Source organism: Marmota monax, unplaced genomic scaffold, assembly GCF_021218885.2.
Source record: "Marmota monax isolate L192 unplaced genomic scaffold, Marmota_monax_Labrador192_F-V1.1 WCK01_AAM20220418_F8-fsc00338, whole genome shotgun sequence".
Lineage (NCBI taxonomy): Eukaryota > Metazoa > Chordata > Mammalia > Rodentia > Sciuridae > Marmota > Marmota monax.
The window spans coordinates 152,512-175,010 of NW_026693035.1; the positions used below are offsets into that span (position 1 = coordinate 152,512).

The 22,499-nt window shown below is 35.3% G+C and overlaps 1 protein-coding gene across 2 annotated transcripts in view; it reads right to left on the reverse strand.

Moving 5' to 3' along the window:
- Rnf216 (ring finger protein 216) overlaps window positions 1-22,499 on the reverse strand; it is a 136,774-nt gene that overhangs the window by 104,002 nt on the left and 10,273 nt on the right. For both annotated transcript variants that reach the window (XM_046453816.1, XM_046453815.1), the window contains exons 2-3: window positions 12,895-13,032; window positions 3,723-3,856 (exon numbers count right to left, since the gene is read on the reverse strand). In XM_046453816.1, coding sequence (XP_046309772.1) covers window positions 3,723-3,856; window positions 12,895-12,961 — 201 coding nt within the window. In that variant the 5' untranslated portion in view covers window positions 12,962-13,032. The remainder of the gene's footprint in view (window positions 1-3,722; window positions 3,857-12,894; window positions 13,033-22,499) is intronic.

The window sequence follows — 22,499 nt, forward strand, 5'->3', positions numbered from 1 at the left end:
GACTGGGGAGGGTGAGGCAGGAGGATCAAGGGTTCAAAGCTACCCTTAGCCGAAGTGAGGTACTAAGCAACTCAGTGAGACCCTGTCTCTAAAGAAAACACAAAATAGGGTTAAAGATGTGGCTCAGTGGTCGAGTGCCACTGTGTTCAATTCCTGATTAAAAAAATAGGGCTAGGGTTATGGCTCAGTGGTAGCATACTTGCCTAGCATGCGTGATACACTGGGTTCGATTCTCAGCACCACATACAAATAAATAAAACAAAGGTCCATCAACAACTAAAAAATATTAAAATAAATAAAATACAAAAGGTCTTCACAGATATTTCTCTGAAAATACAAAGATACAAAAATGGCCAGTAAATCTAAAACTAAGTCAAAGGATGCTGCTTAACATCACTGGCCACAAATCTGGTAGGGGTTAAATATAGTTACCATATGATCCAGCAATTCTTGGTATATGCCAACAGAAATGAAAAATATGTCCACATACAAACTTGTAATGTGCATGTTCATAGCAACATGATTCATACTCATAATAGCCAAAACTGTCAATCAGACAATGAGAAGATAAACAAAAGGAAGTAAAGCAAAGAAATGGAATATTGTTCATCAACAAATAAAATACTAATTCATGCTACATCACAGCTAACCCTTGAAAACATACTTAAAGAAGATGGCCACAAAGGACCACATAATAATAAAATAGGCAAAGAACACAGAAGGTACATTAATGGTTGATTATGATAGGACAGAACAAGGGATTGGGAGGTATAGGATTTTTTCATGGGGTAATGAAAATGTTCTAAGAGTGCCTATGGTGATAGATGCAAAACTATGTGCTTATACTAAAAGCTATTGAATCACATGATTAAAATAGAGAAATTGCATAGTATATGAAATGTACCTCAATAAAGGCTGCTTTTAAAAAAGGAATTAAGTATGATATATACTGTAACATGGATAGTTTAAAAATATGCTGCATAAAGAGCCACTAAAGACTATGTATTGTATGATTCCATTTATATGCAATTTCCATGATAGGCAAATTATAGAGATAGAAAGCAAACTGCATAGGTTTGCACAGATTGGGGAGTTGTGGGCACAATTTGGGAGAAAACAGTTACTGCTAACAGTAAGAGAATGTCTTTTTAGTGTGATATATATGTTCTAAAATTGATCATGTGAGGGTTACACAACTCTGAACATTCATATGCTAAAACCACTGAATTACACAATTTAAATGAATGGTCTTGTATATAAGTTATATCTTAATGAAGTTGTTAAAAAGAGAGATCACATGGGCTAGCCCTAACAGACAGTGATGCCTGCCCGTGTTCATCTGCCCCAGTCCCTGCCTACTCCAGCTCCAGCAACCATCTGACACACAGCCAAACAAGAGCCCCCAGCCAGAATTATCCAGTTGACCTCTTTTCATATTCCTGTTCCACAAAAGTTATGTGAGCTAATAAAATGACTGTAATTGATATAAATCATTGTTTTGAGGTGATAAGTTACATGGTAATAAGTAACCAGAACAATAAAATTAAAAACAAGAATGAATTACCCACGAAAACTAGTAAAAGGACCATAAAATGAACACTAAAAAGAATATTAAATAAGCTTAAGCAGAAGAAAAATTACTGAAAACAAAAGTAGAAATTAAGAAAACAAACAGCAGCACTGTAAGGTAAATCTCAAAGCTGTTTCTTTGGTAAAGAAGGAAGGAAAAATAATGGTGAGAAAACAAAAGGAGGAAAAACAAATATATTAAATAGAAAGGGAAAGCGTTTAATTCTATTAAATACACTTTAAACCACAAACAAGTTTAAACAACATTCTTTTTACAAGTAGGATCATGTTTATTAAAAAAAAGTTAAGGCATTATAATGGCACACCTGTAATCCTAGCTACTCAGAACACTAAAGCAGGAAAGCAGCCAAGCTCAAAGCCAGCCTGGTAATTTTTCGAGCCTCTGTCTTAAAAAAATATTTTAAAAAAATGTAGCTCAGTGGTAGAGCTTTTTCTCTCATATGTGAGGCCTTGGGTTTGATCACCACCATGCACTACCCCCTCCCCCCCAGAAAAAGTTGTAAAAGAGTAAAAAGGTACATATACTCAAACCTATGGCTCAATCTCACTTATAAGATGAGAAAACCCCAAATAAAATATTAGCAAATGGAATTCATCTAGTATATTACCATCATGTTTCAATACCATAACTAAGTGAAGTTTCTTCAGTGACAGAATAATTTACTATATCAACAGATCAAAAAAGAAAATCACATGATACCCTTCAAATATACTGAAATTCAATTTGACAGAATTTTACATTCATTTATAGGAAATACTTGAAATAAAGTGGAAGTAAATGACTATTTCCTTGACATAATTTTTTAAAAATAGTATCTAAAGCAAAAAGGCACTGTCATACTCAAGGAGGAAATATTAAAAATATTAAAAGGCATTCATATCCATGGCTAATCCTATCACCACTACTACTTAAAAAATTTGAGAAAGTATTACAATACATTAGAAAAGAAAGAAGTATAAAAATGGAAAAATCAGAAACTCTTTTAAGTATCATTATTTGCAAATAGATGAGATGCAGATTCACATTAAGTCAACTGACTATGGACAATAAAGGTATGAAATTAATATAAAAAGCAAAGAATTTAAAAATTTTAAAAAGTTCAAAAAGGCACAAAAAGGAGAAAATGACCAGGAATAAATAATAAAGAGTGTATGAGATCTGTATTAAGAAAAACTCAAAATGCTCTGCTGGAAGAATATAAAAGATGGCTACACTATATGGAAGACAAAACTTTTTCATTTAGACAGACTGATTATCTATGTCTATTTATCTATATTTTAAAACTAGAAAACCTGATCGTAAAAACATAAGCACAAGAATATCCAGAATGACTCTGAAACTATGGTAATAAGGGGAGAAAAGCTCTGTGTGACAGAAAAACCTTACATAATGTATAATCACAAAACAGTGCAGACTAGTGCATGAACATTTGCTGGGAGCCATTAGCCAAGTAAGTATGACAATTTCCTTGCCAGCGTACCCCATGTTGCTGACATGTTGCAGTGACATTGAATGTAAGTGACCTTGCTCAAGGACCAAGGCAGATTAGGGTGTTCCCGGTTTTAAGATAATCTTGTTTAGGGCGTTCCCAGTTTAGGTTCCAGGTTTAAGGTTTAAGATTATTCCTGCTGGGAATAGGGCGTATCCTGCTGCCTGAGTTCCCCTTGAGTTCTCAGGGATTCAGACAGTATATTTTGGAGATAGAAGCCCAGTGGAGGTGAATTTGGGAGAGAAGGTGGATTTGGGAAGAGAACGTGGATTTCCCCAGAACGTGATTGTAGACAGCTGGTGTGAGTTCGGGAATAAAGAGTTGCTGTTTGAAACTACAAGCTGTGTGGTGGCTCGTGATTGTGTGCCCAGCCAGACTGCGGCATTTGTGCCCAGCCAGACTGCGGCAAACATTCAGAGGGAGCAAGGGTGGAGAAGTTAACTACAGAAACAGACCCAAACATATAGCTTTCAAAAGTAAGGGGACATAAGTAGAGTTTGGAAAGGGGGCTGTTCTCGGAAATCTAAGAAAGTGCAAAGAGGTGGCTCTAAATTATTCTACAAGACCCAGAGAATGGCATAAGAATTCAGACCACTAATTTGCAATAATGCCTCATATCATGGTAAGTTTTAAAAAACTCACCTCTGTCAGGATGACATCATCATCCAGGTCTTCTTCCTCATGTTGCTGAGGAGCTGGGGTGACCAGCATTGGAATCCCTTCCTCATCAGAGGAGTCAGATATGGTGATGGGCCCATCTCTGAGATTGATCCAATCTACAGGAAAACACAGAACACTGTTGCTGGGAGGCTGGCACAATCATATTCAGTCCTTTAATTCTACTTTTGCCTGAAGAGGGTTAAGCTTCAAGCCAAGTTCATGTTAACTTACCTCCTCAAAGCAGCACATGCACCCAAGCAGTAAGAGCCAAATTCCCTGTTGATTTTTTTTCAATAATGTATTTTGGGATTGCTAGAGAAAAACTGACAATTATTATACTCAAGATTATCAACAGTTATTTAATTATCTTAAATTAGGCTGGGGAAATCTGTGGCTAAAACTCTTAACTGCCAATCTCTTTAGAGTGAAATCATGGCTTCCTATCCATCTCTATTCCTCTCAAGAATAAAGACTTTTATTTGAAACTGCTAAGTTTAAAAAAGTTGTCACTCAAAACAAGTAAAATTTTCACTTAATACTTAAAATTTGTTTATTATAGCCATAAACAGACACATTATACAATGTAGTAATTATAAGATTATTCAAGTCAACATTTCAATGTTTTAGTTAAGCGCCCATTTAGCACTTCTAACAATAAGCAATTTAACTTTGCTAGTTTCCTTTTAAACAGAACTATAGTTAAACTAACCATCTAGATGTATTAATTCTGCTCAAGATTGCTACTTCCTTTTACCTGTCTGAAGGCTGATCATGTTTTATGTGAATTATTGCATAAAAATAGCTGTATTTTTTCCTGTCTGATTCCATGGGAATGGTAAAGGTTAAAATGGGCAATGAAGAGAAAATGTGTTCAGTATCCAAAAAGAAAGACTGAAGCAGCAATAGCAGCAGCAACATGAAAAGAGGCATCAGCAGCAGGGTGGGGGTGGGGGGTTGTGGCTCAGTGGTAAAGCACTTGCCTACCATGCATGAGGCACTAGGTTCGATCCTTAGCACCACATAAAAATAAAAAATAAAGACACTGTGTCCATCTAAAACTAAAAAATATATAAAATATTAAAAAAGAAGAAAAGAGGCATCATTGTTACAATTTTTGAAATTCCTCCACTGAGGAATTTATCAAGGTTCATGTCTCGTATACATTTTGGTAATCTATGATTTGAAAAGCAATCAAAAATCCTATAAGAGAGTTGCAGTGGCCAGGCGTGGTGGCACATGACTGTAATCCCAGTGGCTCAGGAGGCTAAGGCAGGAGGATCAAGTTCAAAGCCAGCCTCAGCAACTTAACAAGGCCCTAAGCAACTAGAGCTGGGGATGTGGCTCAGTAGTAGTTGAGTGCCCTTGAGTTCAATCCCTTCTACCAGAAAAAAAAAAAAAAAAAAGTTGCAATGATGACAGAGATGGCAGTTTAAAACAATAGTGTATCTATAGAATCTTGGGTTAGGCTACCTGGTTTAAATATCAACTCCTGCACAAGCTAGCTTTTTGGCTGCTACCCAATTTGTGTAAACATCCATTTCCCCAATGTTAAGAAAAAAAGGTGAGTAATGGTGCCTATTTTTCAAGTAACTGTGAAGATCAGTTGAGGAAACCAATATAAAATGCTTGCTTATTATAGTACCTGATACAGAGTAAAGTTGACTAATTTCAAGTCGAATGGTGTTTCCACTATACCATGCTATCTTTCACAGTGAGCGACTAACAAAACAACCAACTTAACTGAGGGCCTGGAAGGTACATGAGAAAGAACTTCCAGTTAAATCTGGGAGAATGAATCCAAAGTGTTATCACTATCACCTCCTGAAATCCCATCTAAATGACAATAAAAGAACTTTTAAAAAGTATAAACCCTTAAATGCAAAAAAAGAGGAAAGAAGATTTATAGCAGGCAAGAGATTTCAACAAAATTCTAGGAAACAGCAGACTTACAGGTGGCAAGTGCTTTGACAGAGTGGGGAAAGTTTGAACCCAAAGTGTAAAGTAGGGAGAGCAAACCAGAAATGGCCTAATTCCTGCAGAAACCCAGAAAAGCTCAGAAATTGGTGGCATAGGATACTACTGAGAGCATAAACAGAGGGATTCAAAATCTTCACTCTTTCTAAGCAAAGATAACTTCCAGACTTCTATCCACACAGCCAGGTGACAAGCCATAGCTCTCCCAGGCAAAACACCAAGATAAGTCTAGTTGTAGCTCTTTGCATCTATCCCTCCTGGAGTCCATTTAGCTTCTTGGATGTATAGAGATTTTCCATAACTATAGGATGTTTTCTTCAAACCTCCTCCTTCTTTCCTCTCCTCCTGGGACTTTTGTTATTAGTAAGCCTGATGGTATCCCGAAGTTCTATGTGATGAACCACTACTATCAAGCTTTCTGTAAATCTTTTTTTTAAAAAATATATATTTTCTCAGTTGTAGATAAACACAATACCCTTATTTTATTTATTTGTATGTGAGGAGCGAACCCAATGCCTCACACATGCCAGGCAAGTGTTCCATCACTTAGCTACAACCCCAGCCTCTGTAAATTATTATTATTATTTTGGTGGTGCTGGGGATTGAACCCAGGGCAGTGTGAATGCAAGGCAAGCACTCTACCAACTGAGCTATATTCCCAGCCCCCTGTAAATTCTTTAAACAAGGTTTTCTTTAATTCTTTGAACATATTTGTAACTTTTATTTTTTTTTTTACTAAATCTAATAGCTAAGTTCCCACAGACAGTTACTATTTACTGTTCACCTATGCATGGGCTCAGACTTTCCCATTACTTTGAATGCCTCACAATTTTTGGATGAACACTATTTAAGACAACAGTAACAACTGTGGATTTTGATATTTCCATCCCAAGAGAAGTAAAACTGTCCCTTGATATTTCTGATGGACTGGTTCCAGGACTCCCAGGGGATAACAAAATCCGTATATGCTCATCCTTTATGTAAAATGGCTTATTATTTGCATATAACCTAATACATCCTCTCTTTGAATCATCTCTTATATTACTTATATTACCTGAAACAATGTAAGTGCTAGGTAAATACTTACTATAACATACTGTTTGGAATGAACAACAACAACAAAAAAGGTCTGTACATGTTTAATACAGACAAAAAATACATATGTATATATATTTTAAATCTGCAGTTGGTTAAATCCAAAGTTGTAGAACTGACAGACACAAAGGCCCACAGTAGTTGTGGCTGTTTTTTGTTTTTTGTTTTTTTTTTTTAAAGAGAGAGAGAGAGATAGAGAGAGATTTTTTTTTAATATTTATTTTTTAGTTTTCGGCAGACACAACATCTTTGTTTGTATGTGGTGCTGAGGTTTGAACCGGGGCCGCACGCATGCCAGGCGAGCGTGCTACCGCTTGAGCAACATCCCCAGCCCATTGAGGCTGGTTTTATTTTCATTTGTGACTTATGTGAACTCATTCTGCAGACTGTTTTCCTATAGTATACCAGGATGATCTCTGTTCAGGGCTTTTTCTTTCTAATTTTTGTTTTTATTTTTAAGCCTTGCTTCCTAGGGATTACCCTTGGGTCAGCATAAGATTGGTGAGCTATCAAGATTTCTACTCTGTAAATGGATCTGTGTGGCTTGGAGAATACAAAATTGAAGTGCATTTACATGTTCTGGCTTCAGAAAGCCTCATGTTCTGCCAACAGTTTGCTAGGGCCCTCTTAGGTCTTTGCATTGTATGTGTGACCTTGCATATAGGTATGACCTTCTGAACATCCAAGATATAGAGCAGCTTATTAAGGTGCTTCCTGGTTGTCTTCATTCCCTGGATCTCCCTATTAAATTACTGGCTGATTTGCTGGTCTACTGCTTGCCCTAACCAGTATCCAGACTTCAGACTAACTGCAATGTTGGCCTTTTCTGGCTATCTCTGGGATTTTTAATGCCCCTGGGCATTAAAAATTTCCTTCTGGCCCCACAGCCCAGATAGAACCCTGAAACAATGGATCTGAGGGGTTGGTAAGGCAAATGGAGCAGACCAAAACACAACACATTTTCACAGTTTTAAACCATACTGACTAGATTTCCGCAAGTAAACATCCAATTATTGTATGCCTTTGGTAAATTTCCATTCTTTAAATGGTTGTTTTTGAGAATTTTGTGTAATTAAGGATTTTGGGGGGAAAGGGGAGGTTTGCCAAGTTATTCACTCATCCATGCTAGAATATTTATCCCACAGAGGTTCACTCTAAAGAGGTACTAAATAAGAGAAGATCCAGTCTTTGGTATACCAGGCACAAGGCTCAAGAGATGGAAGGGGTACTACTGAAAAGAACATCATGAATGATAAGATCCTAGCTGCCTTCTGCTTCTTGGTTCCCTGAATGCTTGCACACAGTCTTAGATTCCAAATACAGCAAACTGTAGATTGCTCTTAGAAAGAAATGGACCAAGAAAAAGGCCTGGAGGACCCAATGAAGAAGTTGGTTTCAAATCTACCATCCTACAGTAAAGTTCAATGGCTGGCAAGATTTACCCTAACACATCATACATCTGTAAATACCTACAATTCCAATTATCTTAAAAACACAGGAGTTAAGGCCATGTAGGGTAGTACATACCTATAATCCCAGCAAGGTGAAAGGCTAAGGCAGGAGGATCTTGAGTTCAAAGCCAGTCTAGCAATTTAATGAGACCCTGCTCAAAATGAAAACTAAAAAAAAGACTGGGGTACAGAGTAGTCTAGTATGTCTGAGACCCTGGATTCAATTTTCAGCACTGTAAAAACAAAATACCACACCATATAAGCACACAAAAACACACTTAAGACAGGTGAAGTGGTACATGCCTGTAATCCTACTTCCTCAAGAGACTGGGGCAAAGAACACCTCAAGTTTTTTTCTTCTTCTTTTCTTTTGGAGTGGTACTGGGAATTGAACCCATGAGCGCTTTACCACTGAACTACATTCTGAGTCCTTTTTTTCTTTTTAAAATATTTTTTTTAGTTGTAGATGAACACAATATCTTTATTTATTTACTTTCATATGGTGCAGAGGATCAAACTCAGTGCCTCATGCGTGTGAGGCAAGTGCTCCACCACTGAGCCACAACCCCAGACCCATCCTGTGTCCTTTTAATTTTTATTCTGGGACAGGGTCTTACTGAGTTGCTGAGGGTCTTGCTAAATGGCCTTAAACTTGAGATTCTCCTGCCTCAGCCTCCTAGGTCACTGGATTACAGGAGTGAACTATTGTGTCTTGCAAGAATTAAAAAGTTTGAGTCTAGCCGGACAACTTAGCAAGATCCTGTTACAATATAAAATAAAAAGGTCTGGGGGTGAGCATGGAATGGTGGTGCACACTTGTAATCCAAGTGCCTCCAGAGGCCAAGGCAGGAGGATTACAAGTTCAAAGCCAGGCTAGCAACTTAGTGAGACCCTGTTTCAAAAAAAATAAATAAAAAGGGATGGGGATATAGCTTAGTGGCAAAGCGCTTCTGGATTTAATTACAGCACCACAAGATAAATAAGTAAATAAATAAGTGCACAAATAACAATCTTAAAAAATTAAGCCACAATAGAGCAAAGCCTACAAATCCAAGTGTTCAGTTCTGTGAATTAAAAGGCCCATATGTGTATAACCGTCACAAAGTCAGGAAATATTTCTAGGACAACAGTAGCCTCCCTGTTCTCTCTCAAGCATTACACTCTCCGTCATTCCTAAAGGGAGGAGGTTCTAGCTCTACAAATTATTTTTTCTTTGATTGTATTCTTCTGAGTCCAGCTTTCTTGCAAATAACACCTTTCAGATGCATCCATGTTGCATTTCTCTTTGTTGTATGGATTCTACTATATGCATATCACAAATTATTCTTCTCTGAACGGACATTTGTTTTGGTGCTAATTTATGCTATTTTGGATAATGCTATTATGAATGTCCTTGTACATATCTCAGCTGTGTTTGTTTCTGTTGGGTATATTCTAGGAATGGAATCACAGAATCACAGAGTAAGTATATATTCAATTTTAGTAGATAAAATGTTATCCCTGAGTAGCAACAGAGACAACATGGCCTGCAAGGCTAAAGTATTAATTATTTGACCGTTTAGGTTTGCTGAACCTAGTTTATAATATTAATTCTCCAGCTTTATTTCTTACCTAATACATGTGTTTTAGGTAAGTTTTCTTCAAAACATGGTATTACATGCATCTCATAAACTTCCACAGAATCTGTTTTCATTAGCATGCAACTAAAATTATTTTCTAATTTTTTTGGTGATATCTATTATAACGAGCAGTTCTATGTGTATTCCTACTTTCTATACATACATATAGGGATTTTCTAGTAATATTTTTATAACTGATTTTTGGCTTAATTCCAATGTGGTTAGAGTATATAATGTATATGATTTAAATCCCCTGAAAACAATTTTTTTTTTAAGATGGAGGTCTTGCTACATATTTCAGGCTGGCCTGGAACTCGCCATATTCTTGCTTCAGACATTTCCCTGAAATTTGAAAATGGTTATGTGGCCCCAAATATGGTAAATATTGGTCAATATACCAGATGCGGTATTTCATATGCATAATTTGTCAAGTTTATTGATTATGTTCTTCTTATCTTCTCTATTCATTCAGTTTGTGTATGCATGCTCGTTCTCAATTATTGAAGGAATGTTAAATCTCCCATTACGATGGTCAGTTTATCTAATTCCCTTTTTAGTTCTGTTAATTTTTTCTTTGTATATGTTTCTAAGTGTACAGGAATTAGAACTATTTTTTTCTTCTGCATACTTCAACCCTTTCATTATTATAAACTTAGTACTATCTTCACTAGTACTTTAGCCTGGAATTTCTACTTTATCCGAAATTCTACAAACTAGCTCTTTTATTTGCTATTTGTATGATGTATATTTTCTACACTTATACTATCAACCTTTATCTTCATTTTTAAGTCTATTTCCACTGGGTGGAAAGTTTTAGGTGAGAAAGTAGAATGCTATTTAGCAATTAAAAAGGAATGAGGGGGCTGGGGATGTGGCTCAAGCGGTAGCGCACGGCACTGGGTTCGATCCTCAGCACCACATAAAAATAAAATAAAGATGTTGTGTCCACCAAAAAGCTAAAAAATAAATATTAAAAAATTCTCTCTCTCTTTAAAAAAAAAGGAATGAGGCCTGCAAAATTAGTTCAGTGTTAGTGTGCTTGCTAGCATGTGAGAGACCTGGTTTAGATCCCCATTACTGGAGAGAACTGTGGGGTGAGGGTGGGATGAATTATCAATATATACAACACATGGATGAATCTCAAAAACGTTATGTGAACAGAAATAATTCTAGTTTAAAGAGAATGTACTATATGGTACCATTTATATGAAGTTAAATAGTGACAAGCAGCATATCAGTAGTTTCCTGAGGCCAGAAGTGGGGTGAGGAGTGACTACAAAGAGGCATAAGGGACTCTTCAGATGGAAATGTTGTATGTCATTTATTAAGTCACTGAAACTCATTCTTAAAAGAACCAACAGAGGTTGGTATAATGAAAATTATTAATGCAGCTAATAAAAATAATGCTATATGTCTTTAAAAAGCCCTTGTGATTGGTATAGAGTATATATACTTTTCTAGCAGAAAATATACTCCCCAAATTAATAATTTTCCAAAAGGAATTAGTTTTCATAAAGAAAATGTGTTTAGGTATATTTAAAGCCCAATTAAAAAGTAACAACAACATTAATTGTATATACATGTGAGGAAAATCTATAAATGATCATATAAACAAGTTATAACCGAGATTTAAAACTTTCTGAATCACAATGCATTATGGCTAAAATCACTACCAAGCTAGAATACACTATTAATAAAATTCTAAAAATCAGTATTTCTTTTATACTTTTAATTTGTATACATTGAGTTTATTTATTTTACTCAATTTATTGACTTAACAAAAGTTGTTCAATGTTCTAAAAGACAAATATATATAATTTATTCTCTTGCTGGAAAAAAATCATCTTCATAAGCACAAAAATATATCAGTGGAGGAAAACAAAACCAGTATAGCTTCTTCTATGAAGTTTGTACTTGCAAGAAATAAATAAGGATTCTTTTCCTACTCATCAGCATGATTTTTTTCTTTTTAGCCCCGGTATAAATATGAATTAGGATTTGACAGGAAGGACTTTTACAGAAATGCAGGACCCTTCCCTTCAATGAATTTGTCAAGATTTTAAACACTATAAAACAAGCAAACAAAATGTCCTAAAATTAAGTCTCAATGAAGCTAAGTCAGAATCTTCTGACAAAAAAAGAAAGTAACTATCATAAAAGGGAAAGACTACTTAGTTGTACCTATAGTATTTTAAATCCTATAGGCCTAGAATTATACTCCTTTTAGAAAATAACAAGTATGTGAGAAATGGAAAATCTTATACATGTTGGAGTAGAGGGAAACTTGGGACAGATATTCTGGTGAGCAAATGGCAATATTCACCAAGCTGAAGCTGTATATTTCCTCTGACTAAGCTCCTAGGAGTACTCCTGCACAATTATCATTCCTTCAAAAACAAAGAACTGACACTGTCCTAAAATCTCACCTCTTCAGACTCATTGACTGCACATTCACAGCTTTTTGGCTAGCTAATTAATAGGGTATTAATCTATTGTGATGGGTAATTCTTTTTTTTCCTCTCTCTTTTTGGTGGTAGTGGCACTGAATCCAATGGTGCGTTACCATTAATTCACATTTTCAGCTCTTTTCATTTTTTTATTTTGAGACAGGGTCTCATTAAGTTGACCAGGCTGGCCTTGAACCTGCAATTCTCCTGCCTCAGCCAACTAGCTGAGATTCTAGGCATGAGATTTTACCCAGTGTGATGATGATTCTTGAACTTCATTCATTCCAGCAGGTATCATCATCTGACACAATTTTAGTCTGACAAGTCCTGTTAAGCCTGATGTTCTGAGGTCTAAAAATAGAATATACCAAGTCTACTTTGTGTACAACCAGAGATATGAAAAATTGTGCTCTATGTATGTGTAATATAAATTGCAATGCATTCTGCTATCAATATATAACAAATTAAAAATAGCAAAAAAAAAAAAAAAAAAGAATATCTTTAGATTCTAAGTGGTATAGAATAGGCTAATTTCAAAGACACTGCCAAGTAAGAACAAACAACTTACCTTGTCTCCGGTGGCAGTGAAAGTTGTTCAAGTGAATTACTTCTTCATTGTTGTTTCCTTCTGCCATTTTCAAATGCAGACGTAAACATAAGTGTTTTCTAGTATCTAAACATGCCAAACACCTGTTCCAAGTTGTGGCTAGAAAAAAAGAAAAGAGGAGCATTAAGAATGGGAGAGTATTAAAACTCTTTCCACATATCTGGTTAAAGCAGAATTCAAAGCATATGTTGCTACAATAACACAAACTCAAAACGTGTGACAATAAAAATTTTTAGTATCTAAGAGGCAAAGTGCTGATAATCTATATCTGGATACAAATATCCTAATGAAAATGGGTTAAAAATATAAAGAGGCAATTCACACACACACACACACAGATGAAAAGATACTCAGCTTCACTAGTAATCAGAGGAAGGCAAATCAGAAAATGAGTTATGTTTCCAAACCACTAACCTGGAAAAAATGGCAAGTATGTGAGAAATGGGAAACACATGTAGTAATAAAGACAACAGGAAATTACACTAGTAGAAGAATGGGTAAACAAAATTCATATAAGGATGCAATATAGTTAAATTAAAAAACAATTTTAAGTGAAAATAACTGATAGTTATGTAACTTTATATAGAAATTTAAAATACATTACATTTAAATATTTAAAAATACACTATGCATGGGAATGAACTCACCAACTTCAGGAAAGTGACCGTTTCTGAGAAAGGGAACTGAAAAGGAACTAAGACTTGAACTCCAGTTACACATATAATATCTCCTTCTTTTACAGATATTTGAAGCAAACAACGCAAAACTTGAACATTTGTTAAATCCAGACACTAGATTTGGATAACAATTTTCTGTATTTTTTAAAAAAAATTCTTCCCACCTTTCCTTTTTATAGTGATACTAAAGCCAAGATATCATGTATCCATAGACTAGCAATGTAACAGAATCCCAGAAGTTAGGGAAGAGGCTAAATCTGCACAGCTACTAGATTTAGAGCCGAGAAACATGGAGAAGTACATGGGATATGGACTCATATGGGAGAAATAGGGGTGGTCACTAACTGGGAAGTGGCACAAGGAAAACTTTTGGGGTAAAGACATACTTTACTGATTGTAAGGATAGTCACTGGATACATGCGCTTATCAAAACTCACTGAACTATACTAAAATGAATAGATTTTATTTTAGCTATATTAATAAAAGCTTTTAAAAAATAAAACAAAAGCCAGGTACAGTAGTACACGCCTACAACCCCAGTTACTCAGGAGGCTGAGGCAAGAGGATCAGGAGTTCAAGGACAGTTCGGGCAACTTAACCAGACCCCATATCAAAATTTAAAAAAGGGCTGAGATGCAGTTCAGAGGTAGCATATTCTTGGGTTCAATCCCTAATATGAAAAGAAAAGAATAAAAACAAGGATTCTAAAAATATACAAAGATACTACTTTAAATTGGGCTTTAAAGCCCAATGCAATGATTAAAATATAAAATGGTACCATTCTGAAAACTGAAAAAAAGTTAAATATGCATCTAAACCTATAAAAATATCAATGATCTAACAATTTCTCTAAGTATCAATCCAAGAAAAACTAAAAAATACTTGTATAACAATGTTTATAGTTGCTTTTTTCATCATAGCCAATAACTGGATGTAGCTCATGTACTCATCAATAAACAGAAGAATGAATAAACAACTGGTAGATGCTTATACAATGAAGACTGAGAAGAAAACAAAAGGAATTAACTCAATATATGCAACATGGATTAATCTCAGAAACGCTATGCTTAACCAAAAAAGCTAAACAATAGAGAACACAGTTAACATTCTCTTCCAACCCTTTCTTTCTGGCATTAAAGATAAAACCTAGTGCCTTGCACATGTTAGGCAAGCGCTCTACCAATGACCTATATCTCCAATCCAACATTCCATTTGCCTGAAGTTCTACAAGAGGAAAAATTAATTTGTAATGAATGAAATCAAAGGTTGCTCTGTGAACGGAGGAATGACCAGAAGAGCATGAGGAAACTTTTAGGAGCTACGGGAATTTCCTAGAGCTGAATGAAGTTGTGGATTAAACAGGTGTAACCATCAGTCAAAACGGATCAAACTTGGGGAAAAAAATGGACCAAACTCTTCCCTTAATCTCTGCCTATTTCCCTGTGTATCAGTTAGACCTCAATAAAAAAATGTTTAGGAGAGATTAAGATTCATAGGAGATTGAAGCATTCTAACACAGGTTTGATGGAAATTTCAAAAAAGAGATTAAGAGGAATGATATAAAAGGACATTTTAAAAAGGGATGACCAAGATGGTGACGATAACTATTGTGATACCAGGGGTTGAATCCATGTGTACCTAATTTTAGGAAACTAATAATTGCTGCACAACTTTAAAATTTTGTTTTATTTATTTATTTTTATGTGATGCTGAGGATCGAACCCAGGGCCTTGAAAGTGCTAGGTGAGTGCTCTACCTCTGAGCCCCAGCCCTTAAAAGTTGTTTTAAAGGGCAAAACTAAAATTCTATACAATTATGAAGGGCATGTATATATACTGAGGGAATGATAGATACCAGAGAATTGAATGAAGAAAATACCTGTGGTCTTGTTCAAGAGGCTAACAAAGGTAAAAAAAAAAAAAAAAAAAAAAATTACAAGCTAAAGTGAGAATGCCATGAGATACTTTTCTAAGCACTTTACATACATCACTCATTGATAATTCCCACAATCCCATGAGACCTGCAATATTATTAACCTTATTTTACACAGACTTTGGTTTTAGCCATGACAAAATAGCATGTATTAGACCAACTTTTTGCCCTTTTATACAAAACCACTATAAAGCTGGGTATAATAAACATCTGTAATTCTAGTGACTTCAGGAGGCTGGAGGCAGGAGAACTGCATGGTCAAGACCAGCTCTGGAAACCCAGTAAAACTCTACCTCAAATTAAAAATAAAAAAGAATGAAGATACAGTTCATAGTAGAGCACCCCTGAGTTCATTCCAAGTACAAAACAAAAAAACAACCCATTATAAAACTTTGAATATATCAAATAATTCTTTGAAGGAGCTAAAAATCCAGAATGCAGGGTTTCAGAAACTTGGATTCTTGAAAAAATGAGAAGCCCAGGAGGACAAGACACATTCATGCTGTATGGTTTTTCTGGCAAAAGCATTTTCTAAATCACATGGGAAAAGAAAATGGAACAGAACAGGAGCAGCAGTTTCAATGAGAAGGTCTGAGTCTGGGATGTCAAAGTAGCTCAGATTTAAGGGACAAAAATCCCATCAAGGAGGAATCCAGAGTGAAGAGAGTCCTCCCAAATCTACATAGCAATACCCCTTCAAGTTGTTAGCCTCTGCTGCATACATTCAGGACTAGACTCCAAATAAAATAGCAACAGAGATGCTAAGAGCTGAATAGAGATTTGGACCCCCTACAATTTATCACCCATAATGTCCAAGATCTGATTTTTTTTTTTAAAAAAAGGAGTGTACACTTCCATACAAAGCTTACACACACACACACACCCATACACCTAAAAGGAACAAAAGAAAACTAAGTATAAGGGAAAGACCAGAAACAGAAATCAACTTATACATGGTTCATATGTTATAGTTACTTGTCAGGAACACAGAAAGGACTATGAACCAAAAATTGTGAAGTACTTCCTATTAAAGAAAACAGAGAAGTTACTGATTTCAGGTCTAGGGCAGAAACTATACAGAATGGGCTGGAACAACATATCATCTTAGGTATCAAAGCAGCTACCAAAAGCTACTTATAGTAAGTGGGTTCTGCAGAAACTAGGAAAAAAGTCCAGAGGTTACCAGTGGACTGAAATAGAACATCTTGACCTTCAGTAGGATAATTTATTGATTTGGCATAAAACTCAAGAATATGTATAAATGAGAGATTGATTGATTGATTGATTCATTCATTCATTAATGCATGCTAGGGATTGAACCCAGGGCCTTGTGTGTGCCAGGCAAGCATTCTATCAACTGAGCTATATCCCCAGCCCTCAAAATGTTTTTAAAGGATGACAGGCAATGGATATTAACTTTAAAACTGGTAAATAACCCATCCATTGGGCTGGGGATGTGGCTCAAGCGGTAGCGCGCTCGCCTGGCATGCGTGCCGCCCGGGGTTCGATCCTCAGCACCACATACAAACAAAGATGTTGTGTCCGCTGAAAACTAAAAAATAAATATTAAAAAATTCTCTCTCTCTCTCTTAAAAAAAAAACTGGTAAATAAAAGCAAAAAAAATGAAATTTTCTTGCATTTCCTACATGAATTATATCACTGTGTAATCAAACAAATAAGCAATAGTTTCTTATTTTAAAAAAAGGTATTCTAAGTAAAATAAATGACGAAAATTTTTGCATTCCTCAATTACTGGATGCAGACAATGAATATTATTGACTGGTAACATCACAAAGACAAGATACTGAGTACCTTCTAATCAAAAAACACTTCCTAGGGTTTCATTAAAGGACCAAACCTGAGTCTGGTCATGCATTTGGACCCAGCAGCTGTTTTGGAACAGAGGATAAAGAAAACTTATTCCTTATTATTGAGTGGGTATGAGGGGGAGGAGGCAATTATGGGAAAAAAAAATGTCTAATTGGGCTCTGCAAGAGGTAAATGATATATTTTTTTAAAAAGGCTGGTAAACACTTTTCTGGACTCTGGGAAATTATAGGTCAAATAGTCTAGGCTTAATGACAGATAAATTTGTTAAGGAAACAAATGGAAAAGGAGCCTCTCAACAAATGGTTGAGTCTTTAACCATTTTCTTACATTTTCTATATTTAAAAGATACATAAAACATTTTTAAATGTGTGTGATTAATTCTAGTATCCATGATGTTCTCTTGGGTGATAAAACCATAAAGAAATACATGAAAATTATTATAAAATTATATGGTAAAGTCTAGGCAATGACTAGCTTTCTTTAGGAGGTTCTATTTCTTGACCTGAATGGTGGATATAAGTTCTTCGATTTAATTAATTAAGCTACATATTTGTTTTGTGGGGCTTTCTATATTGGTGTTTTGTTTTTAAAATGTAAAAATAACAACAAAAAAATGTAGTAAGATAGTACACATTCACAGAATTGCTAGAAGTCTGGAAACTGATTATATCAATTGTTAAGTATTTGGAGCAATGGGGATTTTCACATATTGCTGGGGGAAGAATAAATTGGTACCTGAACTGCAAAAGACTTGATGCTTCATTGTTTATAGGAATGAAATAAATGCCCTAAGGTGCAGTAATTCAACTGCTTAGAATATATTTTATAGTATTAGGTATGTGTGCAAGAAAGTTCTTGGCACCATTATTTGTAATGGTCAAAAACTAAACTGATTCCCAACAAGATGGAACGGACAAATACACACTGTGGTATGTTTGTATAATTACTACTTATACAGAAAAAAAGCAATTACAGCCACACATAAGGCAGATAGATCTTAATGACTGAGTGGAAGAATACAGAGATTTAAAAAATACATATTGAATGGCTTCCTTCATATAAAATTTAGGCATATGGGCTGGGATTGTGGCTTAGTGGCAGAGCACTTGCCTTGCATACATGAGGCCCTGGGTTTGATTCTCAGCACCATATAAAAATAAATAAATAAATAAAGGTCAATCATTGTGTCCATCTAAAACTAAAAATAAATAAATAAATAAATAAATAAATAAAATCTATGCACAGACAGGGTTGTTTTTAGTTGTTTGGGGTGAAACTTCTTTGTGTGTCCTGTATTTCACAATGAAAGTTAAAGGAAAAAACATCATAAGAAAAAAAAGGGGGGGGGCTGTCACTGTGAAATAGTACGGGGCGGGGGTCAGCAGGACTTTTCATTAGGAGTGTTGTGCGGATTGAGTCTTCAACCATTTTCTTACTTTCTTTGATGACAATTAGAGAAATGGAAATAAATAATTGAGAATCTAAGGTGGCCAGTTATAACTGCTATAGGGCCTATTTAGTTCCAAGATCCTTTGACCTATCCAGACACTTAAAGAAAATCCTGAAATGTCGTTGCCTTCCTAGAAGATGTGCTTCAGGAGGAAAATTCTTAGACCCATTTTTCAACTTACAAAATACAAAATAATACAGACAATATTCCAAAACTATATTAACAAAGTTTTACAAAAGAACTTTATGACATCTATAATATATTTAGATTTTCAAAAATAATAAATCTAAGCCTAAGTTTGGGTCTATCATTTGAATGTCTCTCAATGATGATATTTGTAGCTGGATACAGTGGGGCATACCTGTAATTTCACTTAAAGAAAAGCCTGAAGCAAAAGGATCACAAGTTTGAAGCCAGTTACAACAACTTACTGAAACCCTCAGCAAGACCATCTCAAAAATTTTAAAAAAGACTGGGGATGTATCAATGATACAGTGTCTAGGGGTTTAATCCCCAGTACCATATGTAAACAAAACTAATGATATTGGTATTACTTATGAACCTCTGATGTCAAATTTAAACTACCTCTCATTAAGTATTTTTTTTCATATTAAGTTTTCTAAAAAGTATCCTGATCACCATGCATTTCAATAGTCTTATGTGGGGTAGGGAGCAGGGAGGCAGTACTAGGGACTGAATCCAGGGCACTGAGCTATATCCCCAACCCTTTTCATTTTTTGAGACAGTCTTTTTTTTTATTATTTATATATGACAGTGGTGTGCATTACAATTCTTATTACACATATAGAGCACAATTTTTCATATCTGGTTTGTATACATAGTATATTCACAATTCATGTCTTCATACCTGTACTTTGGATAATAATGATCATAAAAATACACAACGCTTTGCAAATTTGCATGCCTTCTCGAGTAGTATTTAACATAGAGGCTACCACAGAGCAAATATGACCTTATGCTTATTATTACTGTTGAAATGTAAACAGCTATTTTTAACTTGTGAGGCATGTTGAAGATTAAATGAGAAGCCACCTTGTATATGGTAAATTCCATAAAATTAGGAGTTTTGTTATTCTAAGGTATCTAGCATATGCAATGTTCATTAAGACAAAAGAGCCAAATGGAATGGAGGGAGGAGCAGGGGAAGAACTTATTCCTTTTCCAGATTACTTTTCACTACCATTCATATTCACAGTAAAACTTTTACTTCCTCCTCCAAGAAACTTCATTTTCCTTCTGGAAGTAGCAACAAGCCATCAGTAAGTCTGTTTGCTTCTTGATCAGACAGCTGAAGGCAAGTTTAAAAAGTCAAGTTAGAGAAATAGGAATTGCCACAGAGAAAGAACTTTCAGTTCTTGCCTCTTTTTTGTTAGTTTTCCATTACTGTGACAAAATACCTGAGATACAAAAACTTTAAGGGAGGAAAAATTTATTTTGGCTCACTGTTTCGGAGGTTTCCATCCATGTTCACTTGATGCCATTGCTATGGGCTGTGGCTGCACAGTACACCATAGCACAAAAGTGTATGGTGGTGCAAAGCTACCCACCTTAAGATAGCCAGGAAACACAGTAAGAGAAAGTAGCCAGGGTCCTAATATCCTCTTCAAAGGCATGACCTCAATGACCAAACTTCCTCCTAAATGCGCCACAGGCTGCTTACCAAATCTTTAATATATGGACCTTGGGAGTGGGGAAGACTTAAGATTACAAACTATAGTGCCTTTATTAAAAAATTATATGTTCATTTATAGTCAAATGTATGGGTTAATGCTTACAAATGAGAACCAAAAATTAGCACGTATTCTATCATCTCATTTCTCTGTGAAAAATCCTACATAATTTTACTATCTTGTAAAATTTTAGGAAAATTGGATGACTGTTTTATATTCTCTTACACCTCTTACATTGTCCTAAGGATATTTTTTCTTCTGTTTTCCTTCTTGAATGGATGAATCAAAACATGACGAGAAAGAATTCACATTTTTTTTAATATTTATTTTTTAGTTGTACACAATATCTTTATTTTGTTTATTTATTTTTATGTGGTGCTGAGGATCGAACCCAGGGCCTCACACGTGCTAGGTGAGCGCTCCACCGCTGAGCCACAACCCCAGCCCAAGAATTCACATTTTAACGGTATGTTTTTTCCAAATAGTCTTCATGTTTCTTGTTCATAGATGTATTCTGATGCCTACCACAGTGTTCAATGAATGAATGGGTTGGCTCCAGAAACATTTTCCTTTGTCCAAGATTGGAGCTGTTCATTATAGTTTCATAACCAAAGTCAGGCAACATGGTGTAAGTGACAACACTAGGTTTATTAGGGTTTCCTTCAGTTATCAATATTGACCACCATAGAAAATTTTTAAAATGAAGTCAGGAAAAGGAACTGTCATGGTTCTCCCATCCAATTTTCTGATTTCCAAAGTTGGTTACCCTCCTTATGACCAGAGTACTTGGGTCTGTCTCAAACCATCTTCCCACTCTTCATATTGCTTCTCCATTTCTTCTTCTTTCACGTGCTCCTAAAATACAGCTGATCCTGAGACTTTGGAGTATTTACCTGCTTTTCATAATAACATTCACAAACATGCCTCTCACCTCTCTAACACTGATACTGGGATAAAGACTTTAACAATTTAATGATTAATTCCTTTGAGCTTCCAATGACAGTGGGCAAAACAAGCTGGGCAATGACTGGGAGAAAGTGATATGCCCATGTTCTATTAACTCCCACAACACCTTTTTCTAGCACATTTAAAAAGTGTTTATAAATGATTATTGCTTTTCATTCAATTACTAGATAGTACAAGCTTATAACATTTAATCAATATTAAATCAATAAAACAAAAAGTTAATGGAAGTCATGTTTTTTTCTTCCTTGAATTTTCTGATTTTCCTATGCTAAATAGGTATTATTTACAACTGTTTTAAATTAAAAATATCAAAAGAATCCAGCAAATATTGTGGGCCTCTCAAGTGGTATAAAGAATTTGTTCTGCTTCATACGGAATATATACAAAAGTCACAGGCTGGGGCTGTAGCTAATTGGTAGAGCACCCACCTCGCACAAGAGGCACTGGGTTCAATCCTCAGCACCACATAAAAATAAAGATACTGTGTGTCCAACTACAACTAAAAAAAAAAAATTTTTTTAAATAATAAAATAGAAATAAAAATAAAGCATAAAGTCACCCGTGCAATAAAGAGATTATTCCAATTGGGGAAGGGCAGGTAGTTAGCAAAAGTTTAGCATGTATAGCTGTATTCAAGCTAAACCAAGGGCTGTGCTTGATTATGATTTAGCCTTTAAAAGGATAATGTTGTGGTGTGAATTGATAAATACAATCAATAAGAGTGTATAAGAATGTATAAGAGTGTATAAGTTATAGGTTATAGATTAGTAAAAAATATAGATTACAGATATGATTTTGATAAATGAGGTAAGACAATTATGAAGTAAGAACTGTCATAGACAGGCCTAAGACTCCAATTTGCTGCCTTCTATAAAAATCTGTTACAAGAGCTGTTTCTGAGGAACTGAAATGAAAGCTGTTTTCTTATAAAAATTGTTTTATGTACTTTGTACCCCACAAATTGTACCCTACTCAGGATGCAGCGGTAGTCATGGTGAGCTACATCCTGGGTTTGAGTA